At 40.5% G+C, this 16,164-nt stretch overlaps 1 protein-coding gene across 1 annotated transcript; it reads left to right on the top strand.

Annotated features, from left to right (window-relative positions):
* The first annotated feature begins 671 nt into the window (after positions 1–671).
* On the top strand, positions 672–8,884 carry LOC143856262 (UDP-glycosyltransferase 85A7-like). The gene is made up of 2 exons (XM_077366429.1): positions 672–1,519; positions 7,681–8,884. Exons 1-2 carry the CDS (start codon positions 1,147–1,149, stop codon positions 8,601–8,603), a joined length of 1,296 nt encoding a protein of 431 aa, XP_077222544.1. The 5' UTR covers positions 672–1,146; the 3' UTR covers positions 8,604–8,884.
* The last annotated feature ends 7,280 nt before the right edge of the window (positions 8,885–16,164 follow it).

Consider the following 16,164-nt stretch of genomic DNA (forward strand, 5'->3'; position numbering starts at 1 on the left):
AAACATCATTCCCAGGAAAAGACAAAGTATTAAGGGTGGAAACTTAAAAGACTTAAAGGGGTTTTCTAGTAATTTTGATAAACAAACAGTCTAAAGACTCAAAACACCCCCATTTTCAGATTTTCTAGTTTTCTTTGGGCATTTGCTTTCTAGAGTTTTGAGGTTTTCCACTTTTATTTTTGCCCAAACAACGCTTTTGAGTTCCTTCCGATGACGACTCCTTCTCCGGCGGGCAGTGGGATCTCCTCCTCTTCCTTCTCCGGTGGCAGTGGGATCTCCTCCTCTGCCTTCTCCGGTGGCATCTCCTCCATGGCTCCACCTCCTCTTCTCTGGTGGGGTCTCCTCCTCCTCCTCTTCTCCGGCTCCCGGTAAGACTCCAAAAACCCTCTCCTCCTTCTGCAGTTCTTCTCTCTGTTTTTTTTTTACAGATTTAATCTAAAACAAAATTTCGGTTAGATGAAACCATTTTTTTTCCAAAAAAAGTTGCTTTATGTGCACTCCGTGGGATGATCAAAACCGTCCATTTGATTGATCACAACTTAATTATGTTGTGCTCAAAAAAACATTTTGATCGGATGATCCTAGCCCTCCGATCCAAGCCAAAATTTTACTTTTTTCCCTTTTTTCCTCTCACTAACCGAATTTGTAATCGGTTCGGTTTCGGTTCGATTTCTCATAAATTCGGTTCCGGTTTCGGTTCGAATTTTGGGAAACCAAAATAAATTCGGTTTTAACATTTCGGTTTTTTCGGTTCGGTATTAACCGAATAACCACCCCTAAAAACTGGTATATACCCTCTTCCAAAACCTCGTTTCACTCCAATTTCACTAGTTGCACCCCTAGACACACGTGAGTCTTGGTATCATTTTCTTATCCAAAACGTATGGCTCTTGCCTCTTATCTTTACCCACCCATTTCTAATGAGAAACGATAAGAGTAGCCCACACTTGGTTACCTCTACTCTTAACTTTTTTTCGTGTTTCTGGTAACCTTTTCCCTCAATCTGAAACATGGAGTTGGAACCTGCTGTAAGTGGAAAACAGCATGCCGTTTGCTTTCCATTCCCGGCACAAAGCCACATCAATGCCATGATGCAACTAGCCAAGCTCCTCAATTCAAAAGGCTTCTATGTAACCTTTATCCTCAATGAGTTCTTCCACACATCTCAGATCTCGAGGCCCAGATTCCGTTAAGGGATCCGATGAATTCCGATTCGAAACGATAACTGATGGCATGGAGTCGTCCGATGAAGACACCATGCAAGATATTCAGAAGCTCTGCATTTCCATACGGAAGAATTGCCCTGCTCCATATCGTAATATTTTAACAAAATTGAATCAGTTACCAAACATTACTTTAGTCAGTTGCGTAGTTTCAGACGGGACATTGACCTTCACTCTTGGAGTTGCAGAAGAATTGGGTATCCCTGGCGTCCTGTTTTGGCCGATCGCAGCATGTAGTCTCATGGGTTTCATCCATTTTCAGGCGATGATCGAAAGAGGGCTACTTCCACTAAAAGGTAGTAGCTTGTGATGATTTTGCCTTGTTGGACTTGAAAAATCTGCAGATTTAGGACGAGTTTGGATCATAATTCACCCAAAAAAAAAAAAAAAAACACTAACTTAAAGCCTGACTTACTCATGTCAACTTGGAGAAGAAACTTCAAGCTAGTCAAGAAAGTGAGCATATTTTTCTATTAATACATAAAAGATGCAAGAAAGTGGGTCCTAACAGTTTAAAATTTCGGTTTCGGTACCGGTTTCGAACCCTGAAATTTCAAAATTTCGACCAAAATTTCGAGATTTGGGCCGAAATCTGGTACAAAAATCGAAATTATTATTTTATTCAATATTAAATTTCGGTTAAATGTTCAATTAATTAAAAAAAAACAGATTTTATGGGTCAAATTTCGGAAATAAATGACCATTTCGGTTTTTAGTGGTTTCAGTGTCGGTCTCCGCCGAAATCCAAAATTTCGGATTTCGGTATAAATTTAAAACCATGGTCCTAACTTTTAGGTTTTATCACTATCCATATGATTAACACAACCACTATCAAGATACAGTATATTTTTAATAATATTAATAACTGTAGTAATACATGATACAAATTAATTTTGTTCATTAGTTTCTACATCATTTGTCTTATCTTTATGAAAATTTGCCCGATCCTTGGTTTTATACCAACAATTTTTTTTAACAGGATCAATTTTCTTACAATTGGTAAATTGAGGAACATTGGGATCTTTACTTTTATACCAGCAATATATTTTAGCGTGGCCCTATTAGGGAACCGTGCACCGGTTCAATAATAACCAGCAAATACAGAAACAAAAATGGCAAAGACTAGATAAAAATAACAAGCACAGAAGAGAGAATAATCACACCGGGGATTTGCTAACGAGGTTCGCCCTAACTTGGCTATGTACCCATGCAGAGGCACTTCTGCGGATCCACTATACATGGAAAGAGTACAACGATACACTAATCTGATCACAAGATCTCTCACTTTTGATAGTCTCACATTATACAAAGTTCCCTCTCAGGGTGTACACACACAATGTGTTCTCTCCCTCTCACACATGCACTCTATCTCTTTCTCCGAGAGAGTCTCACACTCTCTTTCTCTCTCTTTCTTAAAACACTACTTGTGTTCCTCTGTGTTTGAATGTAGGGGAGGAGAGGCCTTTTTATAGGCGTAGGTGGTGGGTCCCACCCAAGGTTGGTGGCCTGCCATTGTGGAAAAAGTGAGGGAGGTGGCCGTGTTTGTTTACAAATGATAGTGGCTGCTAGCCACCCTTTTTGAAAAAAATTAACACATGTGGTGTTAGGCGGGCAGCAGCCCAAATGACTTCAACATTTACAATCTCCCACTTGAAGTCAACGTACAATGCTGCAAGCAAATTTATTTGTGTTTGATTCTTGTGCATCTGCGTTACTCCTCATCAATAACCTGGAGTAATACCAATGCCAGTAGTACAAAAAATATGATTTTCTTTGTCTACTACCTTGGTAAACATATCTGCTGGATTCTTGGAGCCATCAATCTTTTCTAGCTTTAACTCGTTATCTTTCAATGACGACCGGATGAAATGATAACACTTTTTGATATGTCTTGTCCTTGAGTGATAAGCTGCATCCATTACCAAATGCAATGCACTTTGACTATCACTCCATAGCATGCTGACTGGCTGCTTTCGACATAAATCCTCCATGTAAACTTGTAACCACATGATTTCTTTGAAGGCTTCCATAATCGCCGCGTCCTCTGCTTCAGTTGTTGATATTGCTACTACCTTTTGCAATTGAGACATCCAACTCACTGTTGTACCTGCAACTATAAAGACATATACGGTGGTGTTTCCACCCCTATTACGATCACCTGAGTGATCCGCATCCACATATCCATGTATCTTTAGAGAAGTTCTCCCAAAACAAAGAGAGTAACTGGATGTACCTGCTAGATATGTCAGAATCCATTTTACCGCATTCCAATGCTCCTTGCCTGGATTCTACATATAACGGCTCACAACTCCCGCTACCTGTGCAATGTCTAGTCTCGTGCTTACCATGGCATACATCAAACTTCCCACTGCCGATGCATTTGGAATAGTTGCCATTTCCTCCATCTAGGACTGAATGCTTGGACACATATCCTTGGAAAGTTTGAAATGACCTGCTAAAGGAGTCGCAACTGGTTTTGCTTTGTCCATGTTGAATCTCTTCAACACCTTCTTCACATAGTCCTCCTATGACAGCTATAATTTCTTATTCTTTCTGTCCCTGATGATTTTCATGCGTAAGATCTCCTTGGCCTCTCCTAAGTCTTTCATAGCAAACTGGGATGCCAGCATTTTCTTCACTTCAACAATTTTCTTCAATTGGAGCTAGCCACTAGCATATCATCCACATATAAAGAGATGTAGACAATATCACCATCTTCATACTTGCAGAAGTAGACATAATGATCAGATTCACAGTGTGTAATTCCTTTCATTGCCATGAAACCCTCAAACTTTAAATGCCATTGCCACGGAGCTTGCTTCGATCCGTACAGGCTTTTCTTCAAACGGCAGACCATGTGTTCCTTGCCTTTGACTCCAAAACCTTTGGGTTGTACCATATACAACTCTTCATCTAAGTCACCATGCAGAAACGTTGTTTTCACGTCCAACTGCTCAAGATGAAGATCCTCCACTGCTGCTATACTCAGCAATATCCTGATCGACATCATTTTCACTACTAGTAAAAATATTTCGTTATAGTCGATCCCTTCTTTTTTAGAAGAGCCCTTAACAACAAGCCTCGCCTTGTGTCTTCCTACCATCAGCTTCATTTTTTATGCTATACACCCATTTGTTTAATAGAGCTTTCTTACCAGCGGGCAACTTGGTCAATTCCCAAGTTTTGTTCTGAAGCAACAAGTTCATCTCGTCTTTCATGGCACACTCCCACTGCACATGAGATGCATCGAGCTTTGCCTCATCATACATCTCCAGCTCTCCCAAGTTTGTATATAAAACATGGCTCAGAACAGTATTAGCTGATGGATCAAAAATTATCTTTGGCTTTCTCACACGTGTAGTCCTCCTCACTGTAAAGACTACAGGCTCACTGACCGGCTGAGAATCATTATGTTCTTCTTGACCATCCTGCTCGCCGGTATAAGATTCATCATGAATCTCTTCATCTGGTGCACCCTGATCTGTGGAACCTTTTTCTCGGGCTCTGTATCTAGCTCAACATACTCTGGTTCGGTTGTCTTCTCTTGCTCTGCTTGACGGTCCTTATACATCTTTACTTCATGGAATACCACATTCCGACTGCAGATGACTTTGTTATTCTCATAATCCCAAAGTCTACAGCCATACTCATCGCCACCATATCTGATAAATATGCATTTCTAGGACTTAGCTCAAGCTTTTTTTTCTAGACTCCCTATCAATCAAAGCATATGCTATACAACCGAAAACTTTTAAATACGAATAATTCAACTTTTTTCCTGACAGCTGTTCTTCTAGTATTCCTCCATTCAGTGCACTAGATGTACTCCTATTGATCAGATACACTGTCGCATCAACTTCAGAGGCCCAGAGGTGAAGTGGGAGACCCGCATGTAGCCTCATGCATCTCGCTTGCTCCAAGATAGTCTTGTTCATTCTCTCGGCTACACCATTCTCCTATGGGGTTTTAGGAACAATCTTCAACCCATGTATGCCTTCTTGGCTCAAGTATTCTGCGAATTCATTGCTTGTGTATTCACCTCCATTATCGGACAGAGCTTTAATCCGATAACCTGTCTCATTCTCAACCGTTGTCTTCCATAGTTTTAACATCCCAAAAACTTCTGATTTCTCTCTGAGAGCGTAGACCTAAGTCTTCCTCATTGTATTGTCGATGAAAGTAACGAAAAATCTCTTACCACCATAAGAGAGTTCTTGAGGTGGTCCTCATACATCAGTATGTACCGATTCTATCTACTTGAGCTTGTTGTGTCGTCCTTTTAACTGGAAACTGGCCACCATCTGTTTTCCATAGATGCAGCTCTCACAGAAATCCATCTCCACCTTCTTTAGCCCTAAAAGCAACTGCCTTGAATGTAAATCCTTAACACCCTTTTCGCCAAGGTGCCCACGTCGACAATGCCAAAGGGTAGACAGACTACCGGTAGCTACTGTATTTGCAACCATATCACCGATATTGTCTCCCTTGATAAGATAAATTGTACCCGTACACTTTCCCTTTGCTACTACTCTTGATCCGGAAGTGATCTTCCACTCTCCGCATCCAAAGGTTGTTACAAAACCTCTTTCGTCAAGTTTACTGATTGATATCAGATTTTTCACCAACTTTGGGATGTGCCTTGCTTCATGCAGAACAAGGTGTCCTCCACCATGAACCTTCATAGTCACAGTTCCTTTACCGACAATAGGGCACTTGTGACCATTTCCCACGACCACTTGCCCGAAGTCTCCTCTGGCATACTCTTGAAACACATCTCTCCATGAGGTGCAATGGAACAAAGCACATGAATCCATGCACCATTGATCCGCTGTCAAATTGACCCCTGCAGATAAACACATATGTTCTAGCAGAGGTTCATTGCTAACTATGTTAGCCCCTTGGCTCTCTTCTTGCTGCTTGTTCTTGTAGGCCTCACAGATGCCTTCGTTGCTCCGTCTTGTGACAATGTCAACACTATTCTTTTCATGCCACATTTTTGCCCCTTGATTGGAATCTGCCACGCCCGCTGAATCTTCCTCTGTTCTTGCTTCTTCCACTGTTTTCCACAACTAGTGCCGTAGAAGATGTAGAGGTTGAAGGATTATCTCCGCCTGAGACACTCCTCCTTTCCTCATCCATGATGCTGCTCTAGCATCATCCAGAGTCAGATCATCCTTCATGGTGATAGAAATCCCATGCACAGCAATGTTTTAGCTATCTGGAAGGGAACAAATGAATAGTAAAGCTTGAAGCCTCTCGTCCAACTTTATTCGTGTAGATTCCGATTGGTTTGTGACCTGCGAAGTTATTGATATGTTCTACCACAGAACTCAAGTCGGATAACTTCATGTTAACCAACTTCTTTAGCAGAAAGATTTCATTTGATGTAGAGGGCTTTTCATACATATTCGAGAGATTATCCATGGCTTCCTTTGCAGTCTTTGCTTTCGAGATGTGGTACCCTGTTCTTTTCGTCAGCCCTAGACGAATCGCACCAAGTACCTTTTGATCAAGGATTTTCCAAGCCGATTCTGCTACCGGATATATAGCCGTCGTTTCAGGTTTCAAACCCAAAAGAGGCTCATAGAGATCTTTCTGATAAAGATAATCCTCGATCTGCAGTTTCCACCATCCGAAATCGTGTCTATCTTACTTCTCGATTATGATTTTATCTTCTGCCATCTTGGTTGCTCTTGGATCGTAACAACGTCACCGAATCGCTCGATGATATCCTACAAGCCAACCTTGCTCTGATACCAGTTTTTAGGGAACCGTGCACCTGTTCAAGAATAACAAGCAAATACAGACAAAAATAAAATGGCATAGACTAGATTAAAAAGAACAAACACAGAAGAGAGAACAATCACACTGAGAATTTGTTAACGAGGTTCGCCCTAACTTGGCTACGTCTCAGCGCAGAGGCACTTCTACGAATCCACTATACTTGGAAAGAGTACAACAATACACTGATCTTATCACAAGATCTCTCACTTTTGATAGTCTCACACTATACAAAGTTCCCTCTAGGGGTGCACACACAAAATGTGTTCTTTCCCTCTCACACTCTCTCTCTCTCTCTCTCTCTCTCTCTTGAAACACTACTTGTGTTTTTGTGTGTTTGAATGAAGGAGATGAGAGGCATATATCTTATTGCTCAGACTAAGAACTAGCATTGTTCATATGCCGATAATTTATACACTCTTATGTCAAATACTTAATATAAAAATCCGTAAAGGCCAGTATTCGCTGGATGAGATCGGTGCGTAACATCACTGTGATACTCTTTCAAGAGTTGAATGAAGTGCTCATATGGTAGAGAACAAAAACTGTCTTCTTGATATCATGCATAAATTGTTTATGCTAAAATAATTTCAGCTCATCTTGATATCATGCGTAAATTGTTTATGCTAAAAAAATTTTCAGCTCACTTCTAAATGGAATTTTTATATTCAAGCAGACGATGGTTCTTCGAGCGATGGGACCATTGATTGGATTCCGGGTATGAGAGTTACCTATCTCAAGGATTTCTCACGAATGGACATATCAACAGATCCCACCAACTTCATGCTCAAACACATAGCAGAGGAAATCCAAAATAGCTACAAGGCTTCGGCTATTGTTCTCAACACATTCGATGACTTAGAACATGAGATAATAAGTGCTATGAGATCAATCTACCATCGTGTTTATACCATAGGCCCACTGACATTGCATTGCCGTTGGATGCCGGAGAGTTGCTCAAAATCCATCACAACAAACTTGTGGAAAGAAGAGACGGAATGTTTGGAATGGTTGGACAAGCGAGAGGCTGATTCAGTCATTTATGTGAATTTTGGGAGCATTGCATGCTTGACAAGCCAACAGTTGAATGAATTTGCTTGGGGCCTTGCAAATACAAAGCATCCTTTCTTGTGGATCGTAAGGCGTGACATTGTGATCGATGGTCTAGCAATTTTCCCAGAAGATTTCATGAAAGAGATCGAAGGGCGGGGTTTTTTAGCAAATTGGTGCCCCCAAGAGGAAGTGCTCTCCCACCCTTCTATAGCTTTGTTTCTAACGCATTGCGGCTGGAATTCGACAGTGGAGAGTATATGTGGTAGTGTGCCCATGATTTGTTGCCCTCAATTCGGCGACCAACCAATTAATTGTCGTTACACTTGCAATGAATGGGGAATAGGCGTCGAGATAAGTAATGAGGTAAGAAAAGAAGAAATTGAGCGTGTTGTTATGGGAGTGATGGAAAGTGAGAAGGGGAAGGAGATGAGATTGAAGGCTATGAAGTGGAAGGAGAGTGCAGAAAATGCTACCAAACAAGGGGGATCTTCTTATACTAATCTTAATAGCCTAATTCACGAGGTGCTTCAAGTAAGACATGACTAATTTAAAACTATAGTTTCTGATATGAATATTAGGAGTGCAACTTGGGTCGGGTTGGGTTGAGCTTTTGCAAATTAACATGTGCCCGACCCGATTTTAAAGTAAAAGAGTAAGCCGAATTCCCAAAAATCGACCCGAGTTGTACCCCTCATGAATATTTGAAGGGTAGTTAAAAACGTTGTTGAGTCAACTCAAAATGTACCCAATTTGACTCCTCTTGTAAGAATAATGAGTTGTCTTGCCAAAAACTCATTAGGTAAGTAAAAGCGACTAATTATTATGAATTGCTACTTCTATTTTTGTTGCAAATTAAGTAACTTTTACTGCCATATTGAGTAGTGTCTGTACCTTTTAAAATAAAATTATATATATATATATATATATATATATATATATATATATATATAGAGAGGATCTCTATATATATATATATATATATATATATATATATATATATATAGAGGAAACTGTTGGTGAGCTTAAGCTCACCAAACTTATGGTGAGCTAGCTTGCCCAATCACATGGGGGCCCACTTTGTTAGGATGATCCAAACCATTCATTTGAAAGTCCCTTACATAGATGGGGGGTGTACCAAAAATCAGCTCCATAGGATCATCCTAACCCCTCCATTTGTGGAGGACAAAAATGGACAGACACAAATCTGCCCCATTTTTGTCCTCCACAAATGGAGGGGTTAGGATGATCCTATGGAGCTGATTTTTGGTACACCCCCTATCTATGATAAGGCCTTGCAAATGAATGGTTTGGATCACTCCCCAAAATGTGGGACCCATGTGATTGGGCAAGCTAGCTCACCATAAGTTTGGTGAGCTTAAAAGATAGGTTGCCAATGGTAGAAAGAAGGGAAGGAAAAGACATGTAATTGTAACCGCTTATTTTGATATTTTTATTATGAGTTTTGGGTATGCCTGGTCTGGTCTTAATCATATCCTGTAATATAAAAAGGGACTCCTGGTCCCAACTGCTTCTTTAATATCAATAAAATATGTCATCTTTAAAAAAAAACAAGGAATTTCAGTGACGTGACACGAAATGAAATGCTAGAGAAATCACCGCGGGCTTCTCTTGTAGTCAGAGGAACCGTGGATGTAAAATAATTGGTGCCATCCTATGCACAGGATCTGTCAGGTAAAATTTGGGCCCGCTCAATACATGGATTTGGGTGGAGATGGTGGGTCCACTCATCAGTATGGTCACCATATGCATGGGTCTGGGCAGACATGGTGCGCCCTAGCACATCAAAACATAGTGAGATGGTGGGCCCCCATGCTAATGCATGGTATAAAATGATGGCCTTATCAAAACTTGTGCTGTAAATTGATGCGCCCACCCATGCTATGCCTTGAGTGGCCTACACTTCAGCCACCTCTCTTGAATTCTATCTTGTGTTTTTTTTTTTCATAGCCTTTTCCCTCAATCTGATACATGGTGTTTGAACCTCCTTTAGTAGAAAACCAACTTGTCATTTACATTACATTTCCACCTCAACAACTTCCAATTGGATAGCAGCAAGCCACCTTACCAATGCAGTAAATACCGCAACTGTGCATTATTTACACGAAAATTTGTATATCCCCTGTTCTTAGACGTCATTTCACTCCATCTTTAACTCAATTGAAGCAAACTTATGACACCAGAACAGTTATGAAATCCCCTCTTCCATTCGATTTTAGATTTCAATGGCAAACAAAAACGAAACAACAACACAGCCAATCACACAAAAGACACAGATTTACGTGGTTCGGCAAAAGCCTACTCCACAGAAGAGGCGACAAAAAAATCCATTATAAGATTAAGAGATTACAAGAGAAGATCAGTGTCCCTCTCACCAAACACACTGGAAACCCTAGCACACCCTTTTTGTACCTTTTGAGCTCTCAACCCTCTTACAAGACAAGAATACGAAAATAAGTCATAAAACCCCCCTTTTATAAGGCAGGCCCAAACTTACGCTTGTCCGGCCAAAATCACTTAAAACAGGCCCACACATTGCCGAATAAACGGGCCTTATCCAGATCGCATAGAATATTTCGGACCTCAATCGGATTTGAATTTAAGACACCCAACTCAACAAAAACTAAAGTTTCTTAGAAAAGAACACCAACCCCTTCACTGATTGGGACCATTTATCTAACTCGTCATCATGTATTTGGGTGATTGGGACCGTATATCCAACGGATCCTCATATGCTGCGTGATTGGGACCAATATCGAAGAGATCATTAAAAGACAACCAAAGGGTCCAAGTACCTGACTTGTGACTTGTGACAGCTAACAACATTCTCGGGTTACCCTTTATCTCTCCTCACCCATTTCTAATAAGAAGACGGTAGAGAACCCTACCTCTATTCATACCTTTCTTGCATGTTTTTCATAGCCTCTTCCCTCGAATCTGAAACAAGGAGTTGGAACCTCTTCTAATCGAAAAACAACATGTCATTTGTGTTCCATTCCCTGCACAAAGCCACATAAACGCCATGATGCAACTAGCCAAGCTCCTCAATTCAAAAGGCTTCTATGTCACCTTTTGTCCTGACTGAGTTCTTCCACACACGTCTGATCAGATCCTGAGGCCAAGATTCCGTTAAGGGCTCTGATGATTTCCGATTCGAAATGATAACTGATGGCATGCAGTCATCAGAAGATGACACCACGCAAGATAATCGTCAGCTCAATCTTTCCATGAAGAAGAATTGTCCGACTCCATTTCGTAACATTGTAACTAAATTGAATCAGTTACCAAACGTCCTCCAGTCAGTTGCATAGTTTCTGACGGGGTCGTGACCTTCACTCTACAAGTTGCTGAAGAATGGAGCAACCCTGGAGTCATCTTTTGGCCTATTTCTGCTTGTAGTCTTATGGGCTTCATCCATATTCCTGAGATGATCGAAAGAGGGCTCCTTCCGCTAAAACGTAGTAACTTGTGATGATTTTGCCTTGTTGGACTTGAAAAATAAGCAAATTTAGAACCTGTTTTGTTTAAACAATCAATTACTTCAAAAACTTAAGCGGCTACGTGTTATTTAATCATTTATACTTTAACACTCCCCCTCCACCTCTATTTTTGGGATTGGCCTTACACGTGGCACATGTGGCCCCTCTTTTGGGCTGGCCCTACTCATGTATTTTTAATATCAAGGAGCTGCTGGGTTTTGAACAACCCAGGCGAAACTGTTAAAGTATAAAAGATTAAATAATATCTCTAACAGCTTAAGCTTTTGTAATAAACTGGTAGTTTCACATGGTATCAGAGCAAATGTGTGGGTTCAAACCTTCTTCATAGCAAAAATCCAAATGCAATGGTCAAACCCAAAAAGAGGGCCACATGTGCCACGTGTAGGCCAACCCAAAGAAAGGGGGCCACACGTGAGGGGGAGTCTTAAAGTATAAAAGATTAATAACGCCTTTCTCCAACAGCTTAAGCTTTTGGAGTAACTGGTTGTCTCACATGGTATCAAAGCAGAAGGTCCCAAATTCAAACCTCCTTGATAGCAAAATCCACATGCAAACAGCTTAAGCTTTTGGAGTAAACTGGTAGTTTCACAGAAAACCAGCACCTGCCATGAGGCAAAACAACCCATTACTCCAAAAGCTTAACTGCTCAGGCCATTAGAGTTGGTGTTAATTAATCATTTATACTTCAACATGTTTGGATCTCAAAAACATAAAAACTGACTTCCGTCAACTCGAAGAAGAAACTTCAAGGTAGAAAAGAACTTGAGTATATTTTTGTGTTAAAAAGTAAAAGATGCAAGTTGTAGTGGCATATGGTTCATTTTACACTAAAAAGAGGTAGTGGGTTTATGACTTCTTCTGGGTTTTTGGTTTTTTCATGGCTGCTGACGAGTTGGTGGCAAATCAAACCGTTTTACTAGCAAGCCGAGTTAAGTGAGGTTGGTTTTGAGTTGACTCGACGAGTTGTAAAACTTTTGTCTTGGATGAGAAACCAAACGGCGATTTGGCCTCAATTAGGACCTTTTCGTGTTGCAATTTATGGTTCTCTACTATGCAACTCTCTCTCTCTCTCTCAGTTGACTGGTTCTTCATGCCATTTTCTATAATTTTACAGCCTTCAGCAGCCAGTCAAAGAAGGGTATACAAAGTCACCAGGGCCATTATTGAAAGTTGGTGACACAAGTCCTAAATGCACTAAATTACTTACACCATGCAAATGCAGCCCACATTGAAGGATCGCACCACTCACATCCCAAAATCAACCATTTTAACCTTGTCTTTGATGGCACATTTTGAATGGTTCTTTGACGGTTTTTGCCAGTCTATTATCTTCTACCTTTTCTTAAGATCTCGACCTTATTAGCTGATAAAGATTTTTACAAAAGCTTAAGCTGTTGTAGAAGGAAGTATTTAATCTTTTATACTTTTAACACTCCCCTTCATGTGTGGCCCCTCTTTTTAGGGTTCGCCTACACGCGGGACATGTGACCCCTCTTTTGAGTTTTGCCATTGCATGTGGATTTTGCTATCAAGGAGGTTTGATACCATGTGAAAACAACCAGTTACTCTAGAAGCTTAAGCTGTTGGAGAAGGCAGTATTTAATCTTTTCTACTTAAACAATAAATTGATGTCTACCACATGAATAAATTAGATCAATCATATTTGGCTCCATATGTAAAATAGAAATAGAAAGGGAAATTAGTTTAGCACTCCACTGTGGACCCCGATCCGAGAGAGGCGGGGAACGAGCCCCCAGAAAGTCTCTAGATCATCCACGTGAAGGAGAGCTCTACCAAGGAACTCTAAAAAAGAATGCCTCTCACAGCATGAGTGGCGATGAAATGTGAGATACCTCTCGATTCGGGGACTAGCCCGGATTCGAGACGTACCTTAAACAAAGAATAGTCGCCATCCAAGAAAGTAGGCCCTGGATCCCATACTATGCTCTGTTGCAATGGATAACCAGAGATATAAAAGAAGGTTCGTGCCTGGGTTACGAATTTGGAAGGTCCGAAGAGCACCTCATCCGCCAAGTGCAATCACCTGGTCTCTTATGCCATTTATTTATTGATTTTGAAGAGTTTTGGACGAAAGTCATGTGAAATGGGAACATATATCCCCGAGAAGACGTCTATCTAATCATGCATGTCTCGGAGATGAATAATAAACACACACAAAAGAAATGAAAGGAATGCTACATAAGAATTGTTAGGTTATGAGTGACATGCCTAAATGATGTCTAAGTTCTGGTGTGCAAACACATGCATGCTATAGCTAAAGGTATAAGGTCTGTACATGAAAGTAAGAAAACACAACAAACATACAGTACAACTCGGCTCCACACACGACTCGACACGACAAACCCTAGACTCTAATGTGATATTTGACTCAGACCAAGATGGCCATCCATCCCGGCTGCTCTACGTATCCCGGCCTCGGGAAGAATCAGAGTCGACGTAGTTCGATGACCTATTCTAAACTACGATGCCTAACCATCTAAGACCGCTATTATAGACTCGATCAACTAGACCTGACTAGTTTTTAAAGCTTCTTGTGCGATTGCTTAAGTTCAAATGAATTGTAATTTTTAGGACTCCATATATGCCCTAACTAATGCAAGTTGGTTAGCCTTAAGCTAATGCAGGTGATTCTTATATCCTATGTGTAACTAGGCTGTGTGTCCTAAGGAAAACCATGGGCTAACTAAGTGTTTTCCTAGTCTAGCCATCGGCTTGACTAAGTGTCTAACTGACCACGACTCGAGGCCTCCTAACTCTAGAGACACTCACACGACATGACACAGCATATCAACACAAACAGGACAGACTTCTAACTCTAGGACACCCCAAATAAGGGTTGGACAGAATCCTATGCCTTGCAAGGATTGGATAAAATGACTTGATGAAATGTTGGACAGAATCCTAACTCCTATGATGATTAGACAGACTCTTGAAAGACTGACTCTCTAACTAAGGACAGACTCATATACGAAATGACTTGACTCCTAGTGCACAACCCTAAGAGGGGAGTGCTAATGAGACTAAGTTAGTCTCCTAAAAGAAGAGGAGATAAAGAAGGGTGCTAGTGAGACTGGACAAGTCTCCTAAACGCTGAGGTGGGCTCCAAGTATCCTTATCATTGCCCTTGCAATGAGAATGACATATCTATGGTACATGTCTAAAAGACTAAGAAAGTCTTCTAACAAAAGGAGGGGAGCGTTACTTGGACTGTGCAAGTCCCCTAAAGATGGGCTTGGGCTAACGCCTTCATCGCCCTCACAGTTAGATAGAATATATGAAAAGTCAAAAATCATGACAATGAGACTCATATTCCCCTAACAGATTAAAACCCAAGCATACATACATAAGCAAGACTCCCAGGAACGCAAAAACCAATAGCCACTAAGCAAGTAACAGTGATAAGCTATAACCCGAGCATACATGGGGCTAAACTTCCTGTTTTGAGCTAGACTGAAATAGAAATGAATTTGTAAAGAACGAAGTGGAAGGAAGAGCTTAACACATCTATGGACAAGAGAAGTGTATCTAAAATTTTCATAGCAACAGCATCACAATTGTTAGCATAGGACAGCCCAGATATGCATGAACAGACATGATTTCACACATGTACAAGAAGAATAACCACCTGACATATGTAGGGCCGAATTGTGATTCAAATACACAGTGCATCAATTTATGCAAAAATCTGAAAAATCATAAGTAATGAAACTGAAACAAAAACACAAATTCAGGTCATATATATACTTATAAACCACTACATAGTTCTTAAGCATATCTAATGAAGCCAAAGCTTCTAAACTAATTGACACAAGAAAGCAGTTCATAAACATGAGTAATGAAACTAAAAAAAAACGCTAAGAACAAAGTTGCATATGAAGGAACAAACATATGACTATTCCAATTAAGAAAAGCATTTCTACTAAGAGTCAATATTTCTACACAAACTATAAACCACCCTACAATCCACTAGAGTGAATTTTAGCCGAAGGTAAACATTGTACTGAGGGCAGGCAAGCATGTCATTTTGGACAATCCTTCTTCAAACACATAATGATCATCAATCGAAAAAAGTCAATTTTTAGAATCAGTGTAACATTGAAATACCAAAACAGGGGGCAAAATAGAAGAGCACCTTCACTGCACCTTAGAATCAACAAATCTCGGCCAGTAAATTGTAGTTATAACCTGAATCCTTAGCAAGCCGATCTAGAATTACCTTTTCTGAATTATCACTGCCGGTAAGGATGATCAGAATCCAGTGAGATCCGACGGAGAAGATGATTGGAAAGGATGGAGCTCAGGTTAGGGTTTAATGAGATTAAAACTGAAAATGAGCCATAGAAGAAGAAATAATCTTGCAAGAGGAAACAACACAGCAGTTTGAAGAGCAGAAACGGCCGGATCTTCGTCGGAATCCGGCAATTTTGGCCTGAGAAGATGATGAAAAAAAGGTTAGGGTTTGTGAATTTTCCCTCTTTTCTAAACCTCTCTCTGCTACGGTTTTCAACTGGAAAATGAAGCAAAGACTGAAAATCTGATGGAATGTGAAGGAGATACGACAGCTAAAG

The sequence above is a fragment of the Tasmannia lanceolata genome, unplaced genomic scaffold, assembly GCF_043159265.1.
Source record: "Tasmannia lanceolata isolate RefF3 unplaced genomic scaffold, GAP_Taslan_0.1 ptg000023l, whole genome shotgun sequence".
Classification (NCBI taxonomy): Eukaryota; Viridiplantae; Streptophyta; class Magnoliopsida; order Canellales; family Winteraceae; genus Tasmannia; species Tasmannia lanceolata.

Coding starts and splice junctions, on each gene's coding strand:
- LOC143856262 (XM_077366429.1), top strand. CDS start 1,147: ATGAGTTCTTCCACACATCTCAGATCTCGAGGCCCAGATTCCGTTAAG. Junction 1,520..7,680: donor AGGGCTACTTCCACTAAAAG/GTAGTAGCTTGT, acceptor ATATTCAAGCAG/ACGATGGTTCTTCGAGCGAT.